At 43.8% G+C, this 22,385-nt stretch overlaps 1 protein-coding gene and 1 pseudogene across 3 annotated transcripts in view; one reads left to right on the forward strand and one right to left on the reverse strand.

The window, feature by feature from the left end:
- The window catches only part of ACER2 (alkaline ceramidase 2), a 38,914-nt gene that overhangs the window by 8,831 nt on the left and 7,698 nt on the right, over positions 1–22,385 (reverse strand). For both annotated transcript variants that reach the window (XM_053571851.1, XM_053571858.1), the window contains exons 2-4: positions 17,106–17,220; positions 16,225–16,366; positions 6,398–6,535 (exon numbers count right to left, since the gene is read on the reverse strand). In XM_053571851.1, coding sequence (XP_053427826.1) covers positions 6,398–6,535; positions 16,225–16,366; positions 17,106–17,220 — 395 coding nt within the window. The remainder of the gene's footprint in view (positions 1–6,397; positions 6,536–16,224; positions 16,367–17,105; positions 17,221–22,385) is intronic.
- LOC128571965 (glyceraldehyde-3-phosphate dehydrogenase-like) lies at positions 9,710–12,105 on the forward strand (annotated as a pseudogene). Its single transcript, XR_008376007.1, has one exon. The product of XR_008376007.1 is annotated as a glyceraldehyde-3-phosphate dehydrogenase-like (transcript).

The following is a 22,385-nucleotide window of genomic DNA, read 5'->3' on the forward strand; positions in this document are numbered from 1 at the left end:
CCTGTCTCCTGCACCAGTCCCTCTCATGTCCCCAACCCCTGGCGATGGAGTTCTCAATCAACATCCATCACTGTACAGTCTCACGATGTAAGTTCTACATATCCCAGAGGTGGTTCACAAAGACACCCTTCCCCCCAGGTCTCTCCCCGACTCCCTCTCACAGACAGCTGCCTTTTGACATGTGTAGCCTCATGCTTAATACAGACCTAAATTTAACAGGGCTATCATCTTTTCTTCTTCCGCTCTTTCTCTTTCTCACACACCCCACATCCAGTTTATCAGCTCTACCTTCAAAATATCTCCCAAATCTGACCTCTTCCCACCAGCTCCACCTGGATCCACACCGCCATCACATCCACAGCCTCCTTCCACCCTCACCCTGACAGCCAGTTTGCAACCCTGTGCCCAAAAGCCTTGGGCAGCAGCCCCTTTATCCAGAGGCAAGGCCGAGCGCTCCCAGCAGCACGAAGCCTGGATACACGTGTGGGCTCACCCTGTTCTCTTCACCCTCTCCTGCACCCACGTACTCCACGCCAACTGGGGAAACACCCCAGGCATTTCCCACATGGCCTTAGTACTTTCTGTGTCCTCTGCCTAGAATGCTCTTCCCCCAGGTACCATGAGTCCTTGCTCAAATGTCACTCAGTACACTCTTTCCTGACCACTATTTTTAACAATTACAGCACCCATCTCCACCTCCCTATTGCATCCTTCCCTCCTTTAATTTTCTGGGTGTCAGTGATAACCCGTCTGCCATCTTCTAGGTTTTACTTGTTTATCTGTTTACAATCTATCTTCATCCACTGAGAGGTAAGCTGTTCCATGTAAGCTGTGCTCTGCTGTACCCCCAGCACTTGGAACAGCGCCAGACACAGGGAAGGCTCTCGACACTTGCTGAGTGGAGGAGTAAATTCCTATACACATGGGGGCAGAATGTTTTTCTGAAACAAATCCTAACAGTGTAAAAAAAATTTCAGTTGCTGTTTCCCTTCCTTGTTACAGAATTACTCATAAAATGGGTGATTTCCATTCCTGGACACCCAGAGGCAGTTGGTGGCTGAGGGTTCTTCCAAACCCTTCCCCCAGGGTCTCTTTCCCTCCGTGGACCACTCCTGAGTCAGTCAAGATCTCATAGGGGACCCAGAGTCCAACACAATATCTGCAACCAAGAAGAAGCTTAATTCATTTGTTGAACAAGCAGATGTGTGTCAAAAGCCTGACTTGCTGATACCTTTCCCAGCTGTCCGACAGAAGCATCAGCAAAAACATTAATAAAGACAACATGAGACTGTAGGTTCCTTCTCAAAAACAACCCAAAGTACTCTTTTGGAGGAGGTCTCAAAGCATTCTTAGAAATTTTTTTGAAAGAATTAACGGGGACCCATGACATAGAGAGACTACAGTCTTAATTAGGCACTAAAACAAAGAGATGAATGACTTCCATTTTCCTCTTGTCTTCACCACCTTCTCCCTTGAATGACTGCCCTTTGGCCCTGTCCCCTCACTCCTGCCCTGCCTGCTCCCCTCGCTGGAGCCCCCTTCGCTGGGGCTCAGCTTCCACACCTCCTCAAGCAGGTTCCCTGAATACCTCTACCACCATCTAATGTAGGTCTTCCCCATTGCATTCTCTCAGGCCATCCTGCCATTTTCCTTCATACGCTCATCATGAGTTGTAATTATATATTTATTTGTCATTATTTGTATAATTATCTAGTATTAAAGTAGCCTAGAAGTAAGAGTAGAAACTAAACATGCTTCACTCACCAATGTATACCCAATGCCTGGCCCCAGCACTGGTGTTAAATAGTTAAATAAATGCTTGCTGAGTAGATGGATATAATTAGGAAGGACAATGTTTTTATTTTTTATTTTATCTTTTTTGCAGTTTTGGCCGGGGCTGGGCTTGAACCCGCCACCCCTGGTATATGGGGCCGGTGCCCTACTCTTTGAGCCACAGGCACCGCCCTATTTTGTTTTGCTTTGGTTTTTTTAGAGAGGATCTTCCTCTGTCACCTAGGCCAGAGTGCAGGGCACAGTCATAACTCACTGAAGCCTGGAATTCCTGGGCTCAAGCAATCCTCCTGCCTCAGCCTCCTGAGTAGCTGAGACTACAGGCATATACCACCACCCCCAGCTGATTTTTTAATTTTTGTAGAGACAACAGTCTTATTAAGTTACTTAACTGATCTTGAACTCCTGGCCTCAAGTGATCCTCCAGCCTCGGCCTCCCCAAATGCTAGCATTACAGGCATGAACCACTACACCCAGAAATGGATTCTGTAGAGATGGTGTCTCACTATATTGCCCAAGCTGGTCCCTAACCTCAAGTGATGCTCCTGCCTCGGCCTCTCAAAGCGCTGGGATTACAAATGTGAACCACTATACCTGACCAAGGACAATTTTAACTGGACTCTAGTGATTTAGGCAGAATATTCCCAAAAGATTTTTTTTAATTAACCACATTCATTGGACACCAAATTCTCAGGGTCCATGCTAAGCACCATATGAGGCAAAATAAATAGGCCTCTTGCCTTACGATTTAAAAAGGTAAAATGAAAACTGACAAGAACAAATGTCAACATGTACATAGACAATTTTTCAGGTACAAGACGATCCATGAACATCCAATGCAATTAAACCTAGGGAGATTGGCTTAAGGAACATCCCAGAACAGAGAGCAATGTGCTAGAGACGCAGGACGCGGGGGGCATCCACAGAGGCAGCGTGTCAGGTGGCTGTCACTGTAAGGGCCTGGCTGGACAAGGCTGCTTCTGAGGCAGGACGGAAGCTCTGCCAGTTCAGGGTCTCAGCCACCTGTAACTTTTCCTTGCTCTGTTTCTAGAGGGAGCAAGGCCTGCTAAAAACTGCTAACATGTTTATTTAGATATGGGGTTACATTGCCCCATCAGGCTTCACTTCCACTTTTTAGGGCTTTTTATCAAAATATCAATGTGAGGTTAAGTGAAAAAGCGAGATAAAAATCAAATATACATCAGGCCCCTATATTTTAGGACAAAAATCTGAGCAGACTATCTATCATCTCGTCTCTTCTTGACTACTGAATACATATATTCTCAAAGATTTCTCAACAATAAAATCACTCCCATAATTAGAAAACAGTATTCCTTCAAATATTTTAAATGCAGCGGAGTCAGGTGACAACGTGACTTACCACCAATTTCAGTAAATGTCAGGTCATGACCCCAAATCAGAATAAACTTTTGTTTTCTCATGGCCTGAGAGAAGGTTCAGAAAGGGCAATGAACATAGGAAAAGGCTAGAAACAAGCATAGGAATGGAAGCTAAAGAGAAACAGAAAGCTAAAAAACAGTCCTTCCTCTATTTCCTGCCAGCCCAGGGAGGGGCAGTGGGAAACAACCCAGATGTTTAGGCCTAACAGATCACCGCTGGCTAGGACGGGGAGGTGATAAGGCCATCCTCTCGTCTGGGCATTTATCAAAGCTGGGAAACAGCCATCTTTTCTTTTCCTTGCTGGGCCCCAGGGTGGGAACTGGGATATAGCCGTGAACAAAGAGAGACCTCTTCCCTACCTGTGTGGTTTAGGACAGACGCTGGACAAAACAGCAACACCATGATTTTCTAAATAGGATGAAGATGGGCACCAGGAAAAAGTTCAGGATGCTAGGGGAACATAGGGAGGAGCAGAGTTAGCCAAGCAGGAGGTTCAGAAAGAGGGATGGCGTGAACAAGGGCCTGGGGCCGCCAGGAGCAAGGCCTGAGGAAGACACAGAAGGTCTGAGTGGCTGAAGTCAGAACACAGGGGAACTTCATGCGAGAGAGACCAGTCTACAAGATCTGTTAACATCCAGGTGTGGCTGGAGGAAGAGGCAAACAGGCCTCCTCCCTAACTGCCCTCCTGACTGTCTAATTCCATGTATCACAGACATCTCAAATCCAACTTGTCTAAAACTGGGTTCCTGATCTGCCTTTCCAACTCTGATTTTCTTCATGATATTTCTAGCTCAAGCCAGAAGCCAGGCTTCCTCTTCCTTTCCTGGAATATCTTTCTGTTCTCAGTCATCTTTCTACCAGTCGACATTGCAATTAAGATATCTTTGACATGCTCTTTCTGTCCCTGTAGACTGGTCTCTCTCGCATGAAGTTCCCCTGTGTTCTCTTTTATGGTCACACATTCCAATTTGCTACTCAGAAACAGGGAAAATGCTTCTTCCAGAACACTAAATATCCTCACGCTTTACATATGCAGTTTACCATTGATCTACGGTTCTCCAACAGAGATGGCCTCCACACAGAGTCACCTGGACAGGCTTTTGAGGGTTTGAGGTTTTGTTTATAGCTTTCTTTTTTTTTTTTTTTTTTGTAGAGACAAGAGTCTCACTTTATGGCCCTCGGTAGAGTGCCGTGGCCACACACAGCTCACAGCAACCTCCAACTCCTGGGCTTAAGTGATTCTCTTGCCTCAGCCTCCCAAGTATCTGGGACTACAGGCACCCGCCACAACGCCCGGCTATTTTTTGGTTGCAGTTTGGCCGGGGCGGGGTTTGAACCCGCCACCCTTGGTATATGGGGCCGGCGCCTTACCAACTGAGCCACAGGCGCCGCCCATTTATAGCTTTCTTAAGGTATATTTCACATATCATAAAATTCTCCTATTTAAAGTATACAGCTCAGTGTGTTTTAGTATATTCCAAGTTGTTCAACCATTACCATAATCTCACTTTACAGATTTCCCAACTCCCTAAAAAGAAGCCCTTACCTCCAAAATCGAAATCTTTGCATAGGCAGAGCTACACTTGTACTCACAAATGCACTTCCAAGGTAGTTCTGACAAGTCTGAGTCTCATCAAGAGCCCTGGTAGCTGGCACTTAGGAAGAAGTCAGCAAACACTTGTCAAGTGAGTGAGTAAATGAATGAGTAGGCAAATTTGAGGCTAAGAACCCTCAGGCTCTAACAAGTAATATCAGTGGTGAAGGAGAAAGCTGATTCTTAAAATTAAGGTTATTAGAGAGTAAGGATTAAACCTTTTGTTATTTATACAACTACCAGCTTTTTTACTTAAAGGACTTACTGCCATAGTTATTCTTCTAGCACCAACTTCAGTCTATTTCTGAAAAAAGTCTCTTACATCCTTGGTCCTTGAAGACTACTCAAGTCAACTAGACAAGATCTGACAACATCCTTTGGCTGCAAGACAAGTTCAAACACTGTATTTCATCCACCTTGGACCATATCTGTTACTGCTAATAGGAAAAGCAACCCCCAGAGGCAAAGCAATTGGAAAGAAATGTAGGTCTCCTCTTAAAACAGAGGAAGAGAAAGCTGACTTGACACTTTACATAGAGCAACTATCATCACACAAAACTTCAGTTACAACACTTCAATTAAGACACTCAATGTCCATAACAATGAGAAAAATCTCAAATTAAAGTGCATTTGTAAAGTGGCTGTAAAGAAAAGGAAGTGTTTTCAAAGAGCATTAAAATGAGGGCCATTGGGTGGCGCCCGTAGCTCAGTGGTTAGGGCACCAGCCATAGACATGGAGGCTGGCGGGTTTGAACCCAGGCCAGCTAAACAACAATGACAACCGCAATAACAACAACAAATAATAGCCGGGTGTTGTGGCAGGCACATGTGATCCCAGCTACCTGGGGTGCTGAGGCAAGAGAATCACTTAAGCCCAAGAGTTTGAGGTTGCTGTGGGCTGTGACGCCACGGCACTCTACCCAGGGCGACAGCTTGAGACTTTGTCTCCAAAATAAATAAATAAAATGAGGGCCATGATTAGACAGAATTTTATTTGAGCTGGAAGAAGACAGGTTAATATACAGATAATCGTTTTCTTGGTATGATTTGTGAGTACCAACAAGTGCTGCCAAAGTAAAATATGTCTGGATATCAACCTGAACTTTGAGTATACAACTTCCCAAAGAAAAATGCTAATGCAAACAGCAAAGACTCTACCTGAGAGATTTTAAAGGCAACACGAAAACCTCAGAAAATATCACGGTCAACAGCAGTCCACTTGAGGTTAATGTTTTCTTACCTATAAAAATTCATTTTCCCTGTCTTTTTCCTCTTTTTCCTTCCGTGTGTGAATGTGATAACCTCCTTAGGACTTTTCTTTTCTCTGTATTCTTCTCATATAGACAAATCTATTCTCCTGTCTACAGGTGCTGAGATGCTCCCGCCAAGCTAGCTTTTGATCTCTGGGAAGTGCTGCATCCGCTAACCAACTGCTCCCTTCTTTCTGAAAATGAGATCAGTAACACTTTGAACTAAACCATCAAACTTGCTTGCAATCCAACAGTCCGCAACTAACTCTTCATGAAGAATAAAATTCCTCTTCCCCTCGAGGGCAGCAAAGGAGCCCAGAGCTGGTGTGCTCCTAACACAGGGGGAAACAATGGCACCCACCTCTTTAGCTCTGCCACGAGCAGAGCAGTACAAGGAACTCCGAGAGTCATCAGAGAGATGTTGTTGATGGAGGGCTTGACAAACGCCAGGCACGTTGTAACCGCAGACAGGACGCAGACCACTGCCTTGAACCGGCCCCTGAATCAGTGAAGGCAAAACCAAGTCCATTAGCAAAGGAGTTCTTATTTGTTGGTTTGCTTCATGATGGCAAGGTACAGGGACTGCTAAGAGCACAAGCCGAAAAGAAATTTGCTAAATACCAAGGCTCTGAAAACCACTCTCACTCACTGGCTCAGGATTCCACTTCTAGGAATTTGTCCTTAGGAAATAGCCAGAGATTTTTGAAATATTCAGCCATGAGAATGCTAAACTTAGAATCAACCTACATCTATGAAGGTGAGATACAGATAATTGTTTTCTTGGCGTGATTTTTCTGTATTTTTTCAGATGTTCTACTGCAGGGTTTGACAAACTTTTTCTGGAAAGTATCAGATGTAAATACTTTAGGTTTTGCAGGTCTTAAGGTCTCTGCTGCAGCTACTCAGCTCTGCTAGTCAGGAGAATAACTACGTGCCTGGACTTGGCTGTGTGCCAGCAACATTTGATGTGCAAAAACGCATCAAAAAACCTATTTGGTCCATGGAACGTAGTTTGCCAACCTTTGTTCTACAAAGTGAACACGTATGACTTTCACAAGAAAAAAGAGACTACTAACAAAACAAAACTTCCTAGTTTAAAAAATATCCTGTGTGTCCAGTACACAAAACTATAAGGTTTGGGGGTTTTTTTGGGGGTTGGTGGTTTTTTTTTTGAGGCAGAGTCTCACTATATCACCCTCGATAAAGTGCTGTCATGTCACAGCTCACAGCAACCTCAAACTCTTGGGCTTAGGCGATTCTCTTGCCTCAGTCTCCCAAGTAGCTGGAATTACAGGCATCTGCTACAATGTCCAGCCATTTTTTTGTTGCAGTTGTCTTTGTTGATTTTAGCTGGCCTCGGCCAGATTCAAACCCGCCCACCTTGGTGTATGTGGCTGGTGCCCTACCCACTGAGCTCTGGGTGCTGCTCACAAAACCGTAAGTTTTGAGAAAAAATTCTAGGCCAGGTATGGTAGCTCATGCCTGTAATCCTAGCACTCCGGAAGGCCAAGGCAGATGGATAGCTTGAGCTCACAGGTTCAAGACCAACCTGAGAAAAAGCGAGACCTCATCTCTACTAAAAATAAAAAAACTGAGGCAAGAGGATAGCTTGAGCCCAAGAGTTGGAGGTTGCTGTGACCTATGACACCCTACCCAGGGTGACAGCTTGAGACTCTGTCTCAAGAAAAAATAAAGAAAAGAAAAAGTTCTAATAGTATTAATATTTACTAAAAATCTGTAAGTCTAGTATGCATTAGAATTTGGGTTAACAAGTTTTGACATAACAACTCTTATAGAAATTGTTGAAACTATCCTCACACCCTTCAGGGAAGGAAGTAGGAAGAGCCAGAAGCAGCGACGTGATCCTGGACACACACCTTCTTCTCTCCCTGGGACCCTATTTCCTTATCTATAAAACAAAAAGCCTGGACTAAATGATTTCTAAGCCCTCATCTATGACTTAAATTTAGGAGCACATGATTTTCCGGAAGTTTCTGTTATTCCCCATTAGCACAATTTACTTTGGCCAAAAGCCTTGGAACAGGTCACAGCTAGGAAACTCATTTGAATGAAATCCATTATAAAGAAATCAAAGGGTACTGAACTTTCAAAATACAAATTTATCTCTTAAATAGGAAACCATTTATCTTCAAGGAACAGGAAATCATTGATCAAGCTGCCGACTTTCTGACCTAAATGAATAGGAGTTGTAACCCTGAACTTTTTACCAGAGGAAAAAATACACGTGGGAAGGGATCCAGACAGAAAATCCTCAGGAGAAACATGTTTTTCTCCCAGCCTTGACTGGTGTTCTTCAGCTACTGGATGAAAGAAGGGCTGCCGGTCCACAGCCATCAAGCCCGGGCACCTGGGGACCTATAATAACTCTCTCACTCAGTTTGAGGTTCTGTGACCCATGCCAAGAGATTTGGTCTTTGGGTTTTTTTGTTGTTGCTGTTTTGGGTTTTTTGTTCTGACACAGAGTCTCACTTTGTCACCCTCAGTAGGGTGCCTTGGCGTTATAGCTCACAGCAACCTCTAACTCTTGGGTTCAAGCAATTCTCTTGCCTTGGCCTCCCTAGTAGCTGGGACTACAGGCGCCCACCACAATGCCCAGCTATTTTTAGAGATGGGGTCTCGGTGTAGCTCAGGCTGTTCTTGAATCTGTGAGCTCAGGTGATCCGCCCACCTCAGCCTCCCAAAGTGCTGGGATTACAGGTTGAGCCACCTCATCTGGCCTGAGATTTGGTCTTTCTGAATTGAATGAACACATAATCACAAACATCCAAAGTGCATCACCTCTCTTATACCCAACAGTTTAGGATTCAGGCACAGATTAGAGAGGACAACAGAGTATTAAAAGCACAGATGTTCCAGTGAGACCAATGTGTGTTCAAGTCCTGCCTCGACCACTTAGTAGCTGTAGGACCTTTGGCAAGTAATTCTTTGAGCCTTTCCCACATAAAAATTAAGGCACCCTGCCTCATGGTGTTCTTGCAAGCATTAAAGCACTTAACACAGTGCCTGGTGCATGTTATGTGCTAATAAAATCCATTATTACCATTTTCTTTCCCATCATTTTGAGAAAAAATACTATTTTAAATACTATTAGTATTGTTGATAATATCACACTCTGGGAAAAAAATCTGACTAAGCTGCTGTCGCAATCACCAGAGGCTCCCACAGTATTGCCAAATAGTTTAAAGGCAACGAGCTTGATGAAACAGGCTTTCTTTAGGGAGACCATCTGTAGATAACCTCCCCACGTCATGTCCCAAGGGTATGGAGGAATGTGCTGGCCAAGGAAGATGTCCTGTGACACACAATTCTGCAACCAGCATAAACAAACAGAGGTCACACAGCCAGCAGAAAGCCAGCCAGCCCGGCACATCCCAGAGCATTACCAGAGGAGGTCCTTGGTACAAGACAGCTAGAATTAGCCAGGAGCAAGGGGCCCCAACCAGGTGTTTTCTAAACTGTGTTGACAGAAAACCCCTTCTGCAGCCTCTGGTCCTGTTTTTATTCTCCAGCCCATAATGGTGTCCTGCTGAAACACAGGTCAGAGAATGCTTAGCACTCCTTCTTCCTGTATTCTCCAAACCAAAACCTAGCAACTTAATACTGTCATAATATTTTCATAATACAGCTATTACTGTTATTATTAGCTACCCGTTAAAGCAGGGTTTTGCAGCCCTGTTACACCCGTTCCTCTTCGACTCTTCTGAAATGAAATGGAATTTATGGATTGCAAAACTGCCCATCATTGTGGCGACCAAAAACATGTCCACAAACTTCCCAGATATCCTGTAAGAGATGGAAATGTCCCTGGTGAATAGCCACTGCATTAAACTACACTTTAAACAGCTAGGCAATATAGCGAGATTTCTAAAAGAATTTTTTTTTTAAATTAGCAGGGCACAGTGGTGTATGCCAAGTTGTTACTTGTGAGGATGAGATAGGAGGATGGCTTGAGCCCTCAAGTTCAAGACCACCCTGGGCAATATACTGAGACCCCCATCTCTAAAAAAAATGTTTTTTAAAAGAAGCTATCCTTTAGAGACAAGACATATTTGGAACAGCCAGCCTCTGATAGTCACAGCACAACAACATCTAATCCTGGAAGAGACCCCAGAGAGATACTCAACCCTATTGTTCTGTAAGTAAGGCACGAAGGCCCAGCAAGTTTACATTCCAGCCCCAAGTCATCCAGCAATCGTGTTACAGGGCGGGCAGGTTCCAGCCATCTGCCTTGCTATTCAGGAATCAAAAAATGAATTGGATTATAAAGTGAGGGCTGTTCCTAGACTTTGTAGAGTCATAAAAAGCACACCGGTATAAATTCTTTAAGAAGTGGATACAATTAGCCTATGATAGTTCTTCATTATTATTATTTCTTAAAATGAAAATGTCTAAAAATTATTAATAACCATCAACACCTGAATATATGTCCTGAAGATTCTTGGGACATTCTAGGCAAGATAAAAGAAAGCCCTTTTTTAAAATCCACCAATTATATCCTAATGACATAATGAACATTAATAATTTACTCAGTGTTCTAGAAATCTGTATGCCCGTATTAGCCATTCATAATAACTGCTAGAACTTACTGTGTCTTTATTCCGTATAAGGCACTATGCTATATACTTTATATAATTTCTCCAATTATTTCTCACCCCAAGAGGTAGATACCTTTATCATCTCCACTTTACAAATAAGGAAAATGAGGTCCCAGAGCTTCTTTATTTAAAAAAAAAAAAAAAAAGTGGACTATTATTCAAAATCATGTCTGTCTATTCCAAGCTCAATCACCTTTTCAGAAATCTCACCCTGGAACTAAATTCAATACGTGTTTAGAGATATTCCAGCAGGCTCTCTGGTCGTCCCGTTTGTCAGACAGCCGCTTCTTCTAGTGCAGCGCCAGCCACATCCCGGAGGCACCATGGTAAAAGTGAAGGTCGGAATAAATGGCTTTGGTCATATTGGGCACCCAGTCACCAGGGCTGCTTTTATCTGGATGGATATTGTTGCCATCAATGACCCCTTCATTGACCTCAACTGCGTGGTCTACATGTTCCAGTATGATTCCACCCTTGGCAAATTCCATGGCACAGTCAAGGCTGAGAACGGGAAGTTGTCATCAATGGAAATCCCATAACCATCTTCCAGGAGCGAAATCCCACCAAAATCAAATGGGGCGAGGCAGGTGCAGAGTATGTTGTGGAGTCCACTGGCATCTTCACCACCATGGAGAAGGCAGGGGCTCACCTACGGGGGGGTGCCAAAAGGGTCATCATCTCTGCCCCGTCTGCTCATGCCCCCATGTTTGTGATGGGTCTGAACCATAAGAAGTATGAAAACAGCCTCACCATTGTCAGCAATGCCTTCCTGCACCACCAACTGCTTACCCCCCTTAACAACTTCAGCATTGTGGAGGGACTCATGACCACAGTCCATGACATGACTGCCACCCAGAAGACTGTGGATGGCCCTCTGGGAAGTTGTGGTGTGATGGTCGCGGGGCTCTCAAGAACGTCATCCCTGCCTCAACTGGCGCAGCCAAGGCTGTGGGCAAGGTCATCCCTGAGCTGAATGGGAAGCTCACTGGCATGGCCTTCCGTGTCCCTACTGCCAGCGTGTCGGTCGTGGATCTCACCTGCCATCTGGAGAAAGCTGCCAAATACAATGATATCAAGAAGGTGGTGAAGCAGGTGTCGGAGGGCCTCCTCAAGGGCATCCTGGGTTACACCGAGCACCAGGTCGTCTCCTCTGACTTCAACAGTGACAACCATTCTTCCACCTTTGATGCTGGGGCTGGCATTGCCCTCAATGACCATTTTGCCAAACTCATTGCCTGGTATGATAATGAATTTGGCTACCGCAACAGGGTGGTGGATCTTACGGCCCACATGACTTCCAAGGAGTAAGAACCCCCAGACCACCAACCCCAGCAAAGCATGAGAGGAAGAGAGAGGCCCTTAGCTGCTGGGGTACCCCTGCTACCCAGTCCCCCACCCCATGGAGAATCTCCCCTCAACATAGTTTCCATACCAGACCCCCTGAAAAACAGGAGGGGCATAGGGAGCGCCACCTTGTCATGTAGTATCAATAAAGTTCCCTGAATTCAGCCAAAAAAAAAAAAGAAGAAGAAATATTCCAGCAAAGTCTAACCATCTGCTAAGTGCTGGCAGCTAAGCCAGATAAGCTTGACCTATAGAAATCCGGGTTTTGACATGAATTCTTGGATCTTGCCTGCCACTGCCATCTGTCCCACACCATAGGCAGGAAAGCCCACACAGAGGGGTTTGGCCTTCTTATCACTGGAAAACCGAAGATTTACAAATAGAGCAGAAATCCTTATTTACTTTTCCCTTAACCTGCACCTTTTCTTTCTTTGCTCACCAAAATTTTCAGTGCCCATTCTCTCCTTCAGTTTGCATGCATATCTCAGAATGCAGGCAGAAGTCTCCTTCAATGCCATTGGCAGTAAGGACAGCTAACTCTGACTGAGCGTCGCCCTGTGTACCATGCTATGTGCTCTGAAGGACTATCTCAGAGAACCCTGAGGTCAGTACTATTCTTTTCCTAATTTTACAGATGAGGAAACAGAAAGAATCAAGACGAGTGACAGTTTATAAGCAGTGATGCTAGGACCCGAAGCCAGTTTCCAAAGCCAGGGATATGTATATGATCCTCTGCGCCTTCAAAGACTCTCCCCATACTGAAGACAGAACCATCACATCTTCACGTCTTCCCCAGAGAAAGGCTGCAAGGTGTTGGTGATGGAAAGTCCCCAGTGGTCACCGACATCTCTACCACACTATGTGTTTTCATTATCAAAGTTGTAAGCTTTTTCTTCTTTTTTTTTTTTTTTTTTGAGACACAGTCTCACTATATCGCCCTGGGTAGAGTACCATGGCGTCACAGCTCACAGCAACCTCATACTCTTGGGCTTAAGCAATTCCTCTTACCTCGGCCTCCCAAGTAGCTGGGACTACAGGCCCCCTCCACAGGGCCTGCCCATTTTTTTTTGTTGTTGCAGTTATCATTGTTGTTTAGCTGACCCAGGCCAAGTTCAGACCCTCCAGCCTAGATGTATGTGGCCGGCGCCCTACCCACTGAGCTATGGGCACTGCCAAAGTTGTAAACTTTAATTCCCAACGTCAGGACTGCTTTTTCTTCTCTCCAGCTCATAACATTATTCCCCTACCTCCCAGAAACGAGAAAATTTAAAAAAGAAAAAAAAGGTTTTCTATAATGAACACATTAAAAACTACCACTTAAGAATTTCACCTCAGGCCTCCAGAATGCCACACACAAATAAACAAAACCCTCACTCACACTGCTTTTCTTCAATTTCTCATTCAGTTTCAGGACTTGAAAGAGCAGATAGATCTAAAAGAAAAGCGTTTCCTCAGCCCTCAACCTAACACACAGCAGGCTCAGGGAAAAGACAGACGTGATTGGTGGCACTTTGCAAGACTGGAGGAAAAGCCAAAAGGTAAATGGTTTGGTTTTCAAGCAAAGTCAAAAGTCCCCATCTGCAAAAGCACCTCACTTCCTGGCCTTGTGCCTTCCCCGCTACCCCTCCCCTCTTCTCCTAAAGCTGAACAAGGAAACAAAACAATAAGACTAGAAGATGGAAACAGCCTAAACCAATCTGGCCCATGGTAAAGCACACTTTCTCTCTGGTTAGAAGGCCTCAGCAAGATAGAGAACCACATTTCATCTAAGAGCAGGAACTTCTAATCGGAACCAGTGCTCTTTCTCTCTCTCCCCTCTGGCTCACTCTGGCTGTCTTTTTTAATAAGTAACCTTCTTGAGGATATATATGTCAATGATACTTGAAGATAATACTATTTAACACAAATCTAGCTTCCCGGGATAAAGGCTATACAACTAATCCATTTGAAGTATGTTTTCTCCCTACCACATTTAAAAATGAATTTTTTTAAATATTAAAAATTAACCTGTGTGCTTTGTAAAAAAAATTTCAATCAGTTCAGATTAATGGTAAAGCCAGGCGCGGTGGCTCACACCTATAATCATAGCACTATGGGAGGCTGAAGTGGGAAGATTACTTGAGATCAGGAGTTTGAGACTTGTCTGAGTGAAGTGAGACCCCAACTCATGAAAAAAATTGAAAAACCCAGCCAGGCACCACGGCGAGCACCCGTATTCCCAGCAGCTTTGGGAGGCTAAGGCAGGAGGATGCCCACAGCCCAAGTCTGAGGTTTCATGAGCTATGATGCCACCACACTCTGCTCAGGGCATAGGGTAGAACTCTATCTTGACAAAAAAATACAAGGCAACAGATTAAAGGTAAAAATGGAAGTTCCCCTCCACTCCAATGCCCCAAAATAGCCAATGGCAATAGATTGTTTTCACCTCACAGGCATTTTTGTATTCATACAAAAACATACACTAAGAAAGAGTTCAGTTCATTCATTATAAAATTAGGATCCCACTCTCACAATTCCATAATGTGCTTTTTTTTGCAGCCAATATTTTTCACAGATACTTTTCTGCTTTAGTCCATAGACAGCAGCCTTAGTCTTTAACAGCTGTGTAGCTCCTGTTCCTTTTCATAGTATCAAGAAAACTGTTACAAATTCTTTCATTTTCCTGGTCTCTTCCCTGGACAGACATGGCTTGTTTCCTTGAGTCTTTATTCTTAGACTATTAGATATAGATATAGATACAGATACAAACACAGCAGAACAGTGTCCTATAGAGAAGGGTAATGTATTCTAGAAACACGTCTCATCTTTATTAAGCTGACTCTCCTCTGTGCCTTCAGATAGTCACAAATCTCACATAGCTCCTCAGAAAGGCTTTTTCTGATCAAATTCTAAATCCCAGCACCCCAAGTCCCCACTATACCCTTACCAGCTTCACTTTTCACCCCAGCACTCAGCACATCTTAACATTATATTATTTATTTATTTGTTTGTTTATTTGTTTGTTGAGTTGCAATCTCCCCAACTTCAGTGTAAACTCATCAGTGGCAGAGATTGCCTTTTTGTTTACCATGATATTCTAGTACCTAGTTCCTATCCTGACCTCTAATAGCACAGATTTGGTTTGCCCATGTTTATCACCCTCCTAATGAAATCATAACGGAACAACAAAAATAAAAATGTTTAAAAATATTTCCTAAGGGCAGGGCACAGTGGCTCACCCCTGTAATCCTAGTACCCTGGGAGGCTGAGGTGGGTGGATTGCCTGAACCCAGGAGTTCCAGACCAGCCTGAGCAAGAACAAGGCCCGACTCTACTAAAAATAGAAAAACTGGCTGGGCATAGCGGTGCATGCCTACAGTCCCAGGTACTTGGGAGGCTGAGGTAAGAGGAGTGTTCAAGCCAAACAGTTTGAGGTTGCTGTGAACTATCATGCCACAGCACTCTATCCAGGGCAACAGAGCACTCTACCCAGGCAATAGGCAGAACATAAAAGTCAACATTCTCTCACTGCTAAGAATTCCCAACTTGCCTGTAGGAGGAAATGAAAATTACACAAGTATTTCACAGAATAAGGAGGGATCAAACGTCTAAACTTTTTTCTTTAATTTTAGTCCCTTAGTGAGATTCTGTCTCAAAAATAAATATATATATATATTAGATGAATAACCATAAACCCTAAAACAATGGATATTAAAATGCATCTGCTCGTGAAATTCTGAGTTTCTAACTTGAAAATATATACAGTATATGCATGTATGTACACGTGTGTGTGTGTACACAGCTCTCATCAGAAGCAAAAAAATGCAATTTGAAAACTATAGTACCTGGAGGTCCAAAAACCAACGCATCAGTGTGGATTTTACTTGAGATGTATAAAACTGATAGAGTTGAATTGGTCTTAAGGAGATGTTCTAGCAGAAAATCAAAGATCTTTGAATCCAGTAATAGTGCTGTCATTGAAGGTCTTTCCCACTCTTGTTCATATCAAATGAGGGAGATATTTGACTTTTTTGTCCCTAACATTATATAAATTTTCCCCCAAGCATCATTAAAATTTTCTCTTTTATCTGTTTATATATACTATCACATCATAAAAGTGATCAGTGGATATTAAAGTATATCATAAGCTCACCACTAGGCTGAGCTCAATCACATGCTATTTTTCTTAATATACGCATCATGATATTGGGCCTAGTGGTCAATGCAAAAATGTTTAGCATAAGCTTACCTGTCGTTCCGAAAAATCTTTGGTAGATACCTTCTGGGGAACCACATGGCCAGAGCACACATCAGAACCCAAAGGATTGCAAGTTCATCAAGCATCTGACCCAGGAAACTAAGGGTTGCATGGAAGTAGACGGATCCAATTCCTAGAATCAATTACAATCAATAAAAAAGGTCACCAGAGAGAAGAGACTCATAAATTCAATACACTGCTTAAGGAGAACCCTTTCACCAACTGCTATCACAAATCACCAGATCACTCCCTCTCTCTCTCTGAAAAAAGAAACTGAAGGAAGAAACCTCACACCACCCAGCCACGCAGACCTTGAATCTAAAAAGAGGACTTCAACGAGAGTCCAAGTATCACGTGTGAGAACTTTAACAATTGCACAGTTAAACACCCTCTGTCTTCCTCCACTGAGCCTTCATGACAACAGGCAGTACCTCAAAGTCAACATTCACTGGCTGCTAAGAATTCCCAACTCGTCCATTGGAGGAAATGAAAATTACACAGGTATTTCACAGAACAATGAGGGATCAAACATCTAAACTTTTTTAATTTTAGTCCCTTAGGAACCACAGTTTCGTCAGAGTTCAGTTGTTCCACGTGACTTTCTTCAGATGTTCTCAGAAAACTATAGTGGCACGAGCCCAATAGCTACGACACAAACGAAGTCCCAAATGCGAGCAAGTGACAGTTACGCCAACCTTGTTATGAAACCCACATTCAAAGAGTCCTTCTTCTGGCGTCAAGCAAAGGGGGAAAAAGCTCAGAAGACGTCAGAGGAACTTTAGTTTACAAAACATCATGTTCAAAGGCGACAGGAAGTGTGTGGAACCCCATTTCCTCCCACCCAGCCCATGTTCCCAAGTGAGTTCACTCACCCACTACAACTAGGAGAGTCCAGATCAAGTAGATGCCGCTGTTGAAGCAGGCTGCATACTGCCGGAACAGGCACATGCAGATGGGTGGCAGAACGAAGAACAGGACGTTGCTGATCTGGGGGCGGGGGACGGATGGAAGAAAAAAAGATGACTATTCAGTGAAAGGGCAAAAAACCTGCTCCAAGTATATCCTTTGCAAACTGGGATAAATGTGGCCATACATCTTGTTTAAACTCCTGCACTTTTTTTACATCTTGTTTAAACTAACTTTCTTTACTGTGGATACACAATCAGGAAAACTTAACACTCCCTTAATGAAGCTGTGGCACATAACCATTTAAGAGCTCCTTGCTGCCTCCATAATTGTGCAAGTAGCTATAAAAACACTGCAGTCTAGGGCGGTGCCCGTAGCTCAGTGGGTACAGTGCCAGCCACATACACCAAGGTTGGCAGTTCTAACCCAGCCCAGGCCTGCTAAAACAATGACAACTGCAACAGAAAAAAATACAGGCGGGCATTGTAGCAGGCACCTGTAGTCCCAGGTACTTGGTAGGCGGAGACAAGAAAATCTCTTGAGCCCAAGAGTTGGAGGTTGCTGTGAGCTGTGATGCCACAGCACTCTACCCAGGGCAACAGCTTGAGACTCTATCTCAAAAAAAAACAGTACAGTCTATAAAGACTGCCCAGGATCATCTCTTGAGTCAAAGAACCAGTAACTCCTATTGTTTGTTGTAAGAAGAAGTATGAAGCATTCTAATTTACTTGCATTTATTTTTAAAAACATGTTTTTAAGAGTCAGGGTCTTACTGTTACTCAGGCTGACTGTCAACTGCTGCATTCAAGTGATTCTCTCTCCTCAGACTCCGGAGGAGCTGGGAATATAGCACATGCCACCAAGTCTGGCTGCACGTAAATTTTTAAAGATAAGGCCTGTACTAAATAATGGTAAACAGTTTAATAAAGGGAGAAGAAGGGCTAGACAGGTTCCAGCTCCTAATAAGCCTCCGCCAGTTAAGCCAGCCTTTTCCGAGGGTCTGCACGGAGCAAGGACTCTTTCTAGTGTTCCCTTAGTTATCCTTTGTCAGCTTTCTCATCTTACTCAAAACCTATTTTTAGGTAAAGATCAAATTTGAAAGTTTCTTCTCACCTTTAAAATGATATCACTGGCCGGCACGGTGGCTCATGCCTGTAATCCTAGCACTCTGGGAGGAGTCTGAGGTGGGTGGACTGCTTGAGCTAAGGAGTTTGAGGCCAAGCTGAACAAGAGTGAGTGCCCCAAATCTACTTTAAAAAAAAGGAAAAAGGGCAGCACTTGTGGCTCAAAGGAGTAGGGCGCCAGCCCCATATGCCAGAGGTGGGGGGTTCAAACCCAGCCCCAGCCAAAAACTGCAAAAAAAAAGAAAAAACAGAAAAACTAGCCAGGCATTGTGGCGGGCACCTGTAGTACCTGCTACATGGAAGGCTGAAGCAGGAGGATCTCTTGAACCCAAGAGTTTGAGGTTAGGAGCTATAACACCATGGCACTCCACCCAGGGCAACAGAGTGAGACTCTATCTCAAAAACAAACAAATTAATAAATAAATTATTTTTAAAAAAATGGGCTCAGCACCCATAACACAGTGGTTATGGTGCCAGCCACCTGCACCAAAGCTGTCGAGTACCAACCTGGACTTAGCCTACTAAACAACGACAACTGCAACAAAAAATAATAAATCTGTTCACCAATTTAAAAAAATTTTAATAATTTAATTTTAAAATGATATTTTACCATGCAGACTTTAGTGCACACTTAAGCCTCTCCAGGGATATTCAGCTTTTTTTAAAATGTTAAGAATACATCATATTTGGGCGGCGCCTGTGGCTCAGTGAGTAGGGCGCCGGCCCCATATGCCGAGGGTGGAGGGTTCAAACCCAGCCCCGGCCAAACTGCAACAAAAAAAAAATAGCCGGGCGTTGTGGCGGGCGCCTGTAGTCCCAGCTGCTTGGGAGGCTGAGGCAAGAGAATTGCGTAAGCCCAAGAGTTAGAGGTTGCTGTGAGCTGTGTGACGCCACGGCACTCTACCAAGGGCGGTACAGTGAGACTCTGTCTCTACAAAAAAAAAAAAAAAAAAAAGAATACATCATATTTATTGCAATGTATTCAAAATATTATCATTAGAACATGTAGTCAATATTAAAATATCATAGATGAGGTATTTTATGTTCTTTTGTTCATAGCAAGGCTTTGAAGTTCAGTGTAAATTTCACCCCTTACAGCAAGCCTCCGTTTGGATTAGCCACATTTCCTGTGCTCAGTAGCCACATGTGACCAGTGACTGCCATGTGGGACAGCATAATTCTAATCTAGAACTTCACGCCTAGTTTTAATTTATTTTTTGCCTGGTTGGTTTTGATTTGGGGTTTTTTTTTTAGGACTCAAAGGTTTTTCCTTGAATTTTTTTCAAGACAGAATCTCACTTCATCATCCTGGGCTGAGTGCCATGGTGTCATCACAGCTCACAGCTACCTCAAACTCCTGGGCTCAAACAATCCTCTTGCCTCAGCCTCCCAAGTAGCTGGGACTACAGGCGCCAGCTATAGACCCACGCCTGATTTTTCTATTTTAGTAGAAATAGGGTCTCAGTCTTGCTCAGGCTGATCTCGAACTCCTGAGCTTAAGCATTCCACCCACCTCGCTTCCCAGAGTGCTAGGATTATGGGTGTGAGTCACCATGCCCAGCTTTTCCCTGAACTTTTAAAATTGTAGTAAAATTCACAAAGCACAAAACTAGTTATTTTAAAGTGTACAATCAGTGACAGTACATTCATATGTAACCATCACTTCCATCTAGTTCCAAAATGTTTTCATCACCTCAAAAAGAAAACGCATTCCTGGGGCGGCACCCGCCCTGTGGCGGCACCCGCCCTGTGGCTCAAAGGAGTAGGGCACGGGCCCCATATGCTGGAGGTGGCAGGTTCAAACCCAGCCCCAGCCAAAAACTGCAAAAAAAAAAAAAAGAAAACCCATTCCTGTTAAGCAGTCACTGCCCATTGCTTCCTCCCCCACCCCCTGGCAACCACCAATCTACTCTAGATATTTCATGTAACCTTTTGAGTCCGGCTTCTTTCACTTTAGCATAATGTTGTTGTTGCAGTTTTTGGCCAGGGCTGGGCTTGAACCCGCCACCTCCGGCATATGGGGCCAGCACCCTATTCCTTTGAGCCACAGGCGCCGCCCTTTAGCATAATGTTTTTAAGGTTCATCATATTGTAGCACGTATCAGTACTTGATTCCTTTCTACAGCTGGATAACATTGCATTGTAAGGATGTACTACATTTCCCTTATCCATCCCTCCATTAATGGCTACTGAATGCTATGGTCTGAACGTATCCCTGCCTCCAAATTCATATATGTTGAAACTTAATCATCAGTATGAGAGTAGTCATTATGGGAGGGAGACAGGTTGACTTCTCAGGGGAGCGCCCTGCCTCAATTCTGAGGTAAGGAAGTATGCCTGCAAGGGGGCGATCCTGGGATACAATCACAAAAAAGAAGAATCCAGAGGGCTGAGCACTTGAGAATCAAAATATGGGAGGGATTAAACTCTTCCAGTATGCGGTTAAACTAGACAACCTGGTTTACTCCCCTACCTGAACAGAGCTGGCTTCTCCCTCCCCCTCTATTGACATACACCACTGGCTGTTGACCAACCCCCTGCCACTTCCCCTGGCTTTCCCTCTATCCAGTCTTCCTGGGAACTTGGGATTCTTTCAGCCCTCTCTTTCGCATATGCACCTTTGTTAAAAAACTAATAAAAACCTTCAGAAGAAGCCAGCAAGGCACTGCGTTTTCTTGGTCTACCTACCCTGAGTTAGTGTAAGCCATCTCCAAGCATTCTCAGACTTGTTTACTAGTGTTGAGTTAGTTATTTCCAGCATCATTTCCCAGCCAACATTCAAACCAGGTCGGGGTTCATGCACTTCGGCCCCTGACAAGTCATGTGCCACATAACAACATTTCAGTCAATAACAGACCACATATACAATGGTAGACCCATAAGATTATAATGGGCTTTAATAGCGTATTTTTACTGTACCTTTTCTATATTTAGATGTTTGGATACACAAATACTTACCATTGTTTTACAACTACCTACAATATTTAGTTCAGTAACATGGTATGAAGGTTTGTAGCGTAGGAGCAACAGGCTATACTGTATAACCCACGTGTGTAGTAGGCTATACCATCTAGGTTTATATAAATATATTCTATGATATTCACAGGGCAACAAAATCACCTGACCACGCATTTCTTAGGATATACCCCCATTGCGTGACTGTATTAAGACGGGGGGCCTTTTAAGGGGAGATTAAGCCATGAGGGCAGAGCTCTTTTAAATTGTATTAGCATTCTTATAAAAAATGTGCGAGGGAGTTGTTTGCCATTTCCACCAGGTGAGGGTGCAACAAGAAGCACCATCTTTGAAGCAAGGAGGCCTCACTGGACCCCAAAACTGCCAGCACCTTTTTTTTTTTTTTTTTTTTGAGACAGAGTCTTACTTTGTCGCCCTCAGTAGAGTACCTTGGTATCACAGCTCACAGCAACCTCAAACTCTTGGGCTTAAGCAATTCTCTTGTCTCAGCCTCCCCAGTAGCTGGGAATACAGGCACCAGCCACAACGCCTGGCTATTTTTAGAGACAGGGTCTTGCTCTTGCTCAGGCTGGTCTCAAACCTGTGAGCTCAGGCAATCCATCTGCCTCAGCCTCCCAGAGTGCTGGGATTACAGGCAGAAGCCACCATGCTCGGCCTCTGCCGGCACCTTGATCTTAGACTTACCAGCCTGTAGAACTGTAAGAAATAAATTCCTTTTGTTATAAATTTTTCAGTTTAAGGTGTTTTGTTATAGCACCAGGAATGGACCAAGACACTGACATGGCAATTTCATGTTTAATTTATTGAAGAAACAACAAACTGGTTTTCAGTTTTTTGTTTGTTTTTACATTTTCATCAGTGTTGTGATTTCTCCACATCCTTGTCAACACGTGTGATATTCTGGCTTTTGTTTTTAAATTAAAGCCATCCTAGAAAAGTATGAAATGGTAGGGACAATCAGCTTCTTACAGCTCCTCTCTAATTGTGGAGTAAGGGGCTCCTTGAACAGGCTGTGCACACAGAGTTAGTGTGCTGAGTCTGAAGACAACAGTGAGTCCAAATGAGCAAGCATGAGTGAGCAACACCAGTGGGGAGGGGCCTGGCCTAAAATGGAACAAAAGAAAACAACACATTCAGAGATAGCTG

Source organism: Nycticebus coucang, chromosome 2, assembly GCF_027406575.1.
Source record: "Nycticebus coucang isolate mNycCou1 chromosome 2, mNycCou1.pri, whole genome shotgun sequence".
Lineage (NCBI taxonomy): Eukaryota > Metazoa > Chordata > Mammalia > Primates > Lorisidae > Nycticebus > Nycticebus coucang.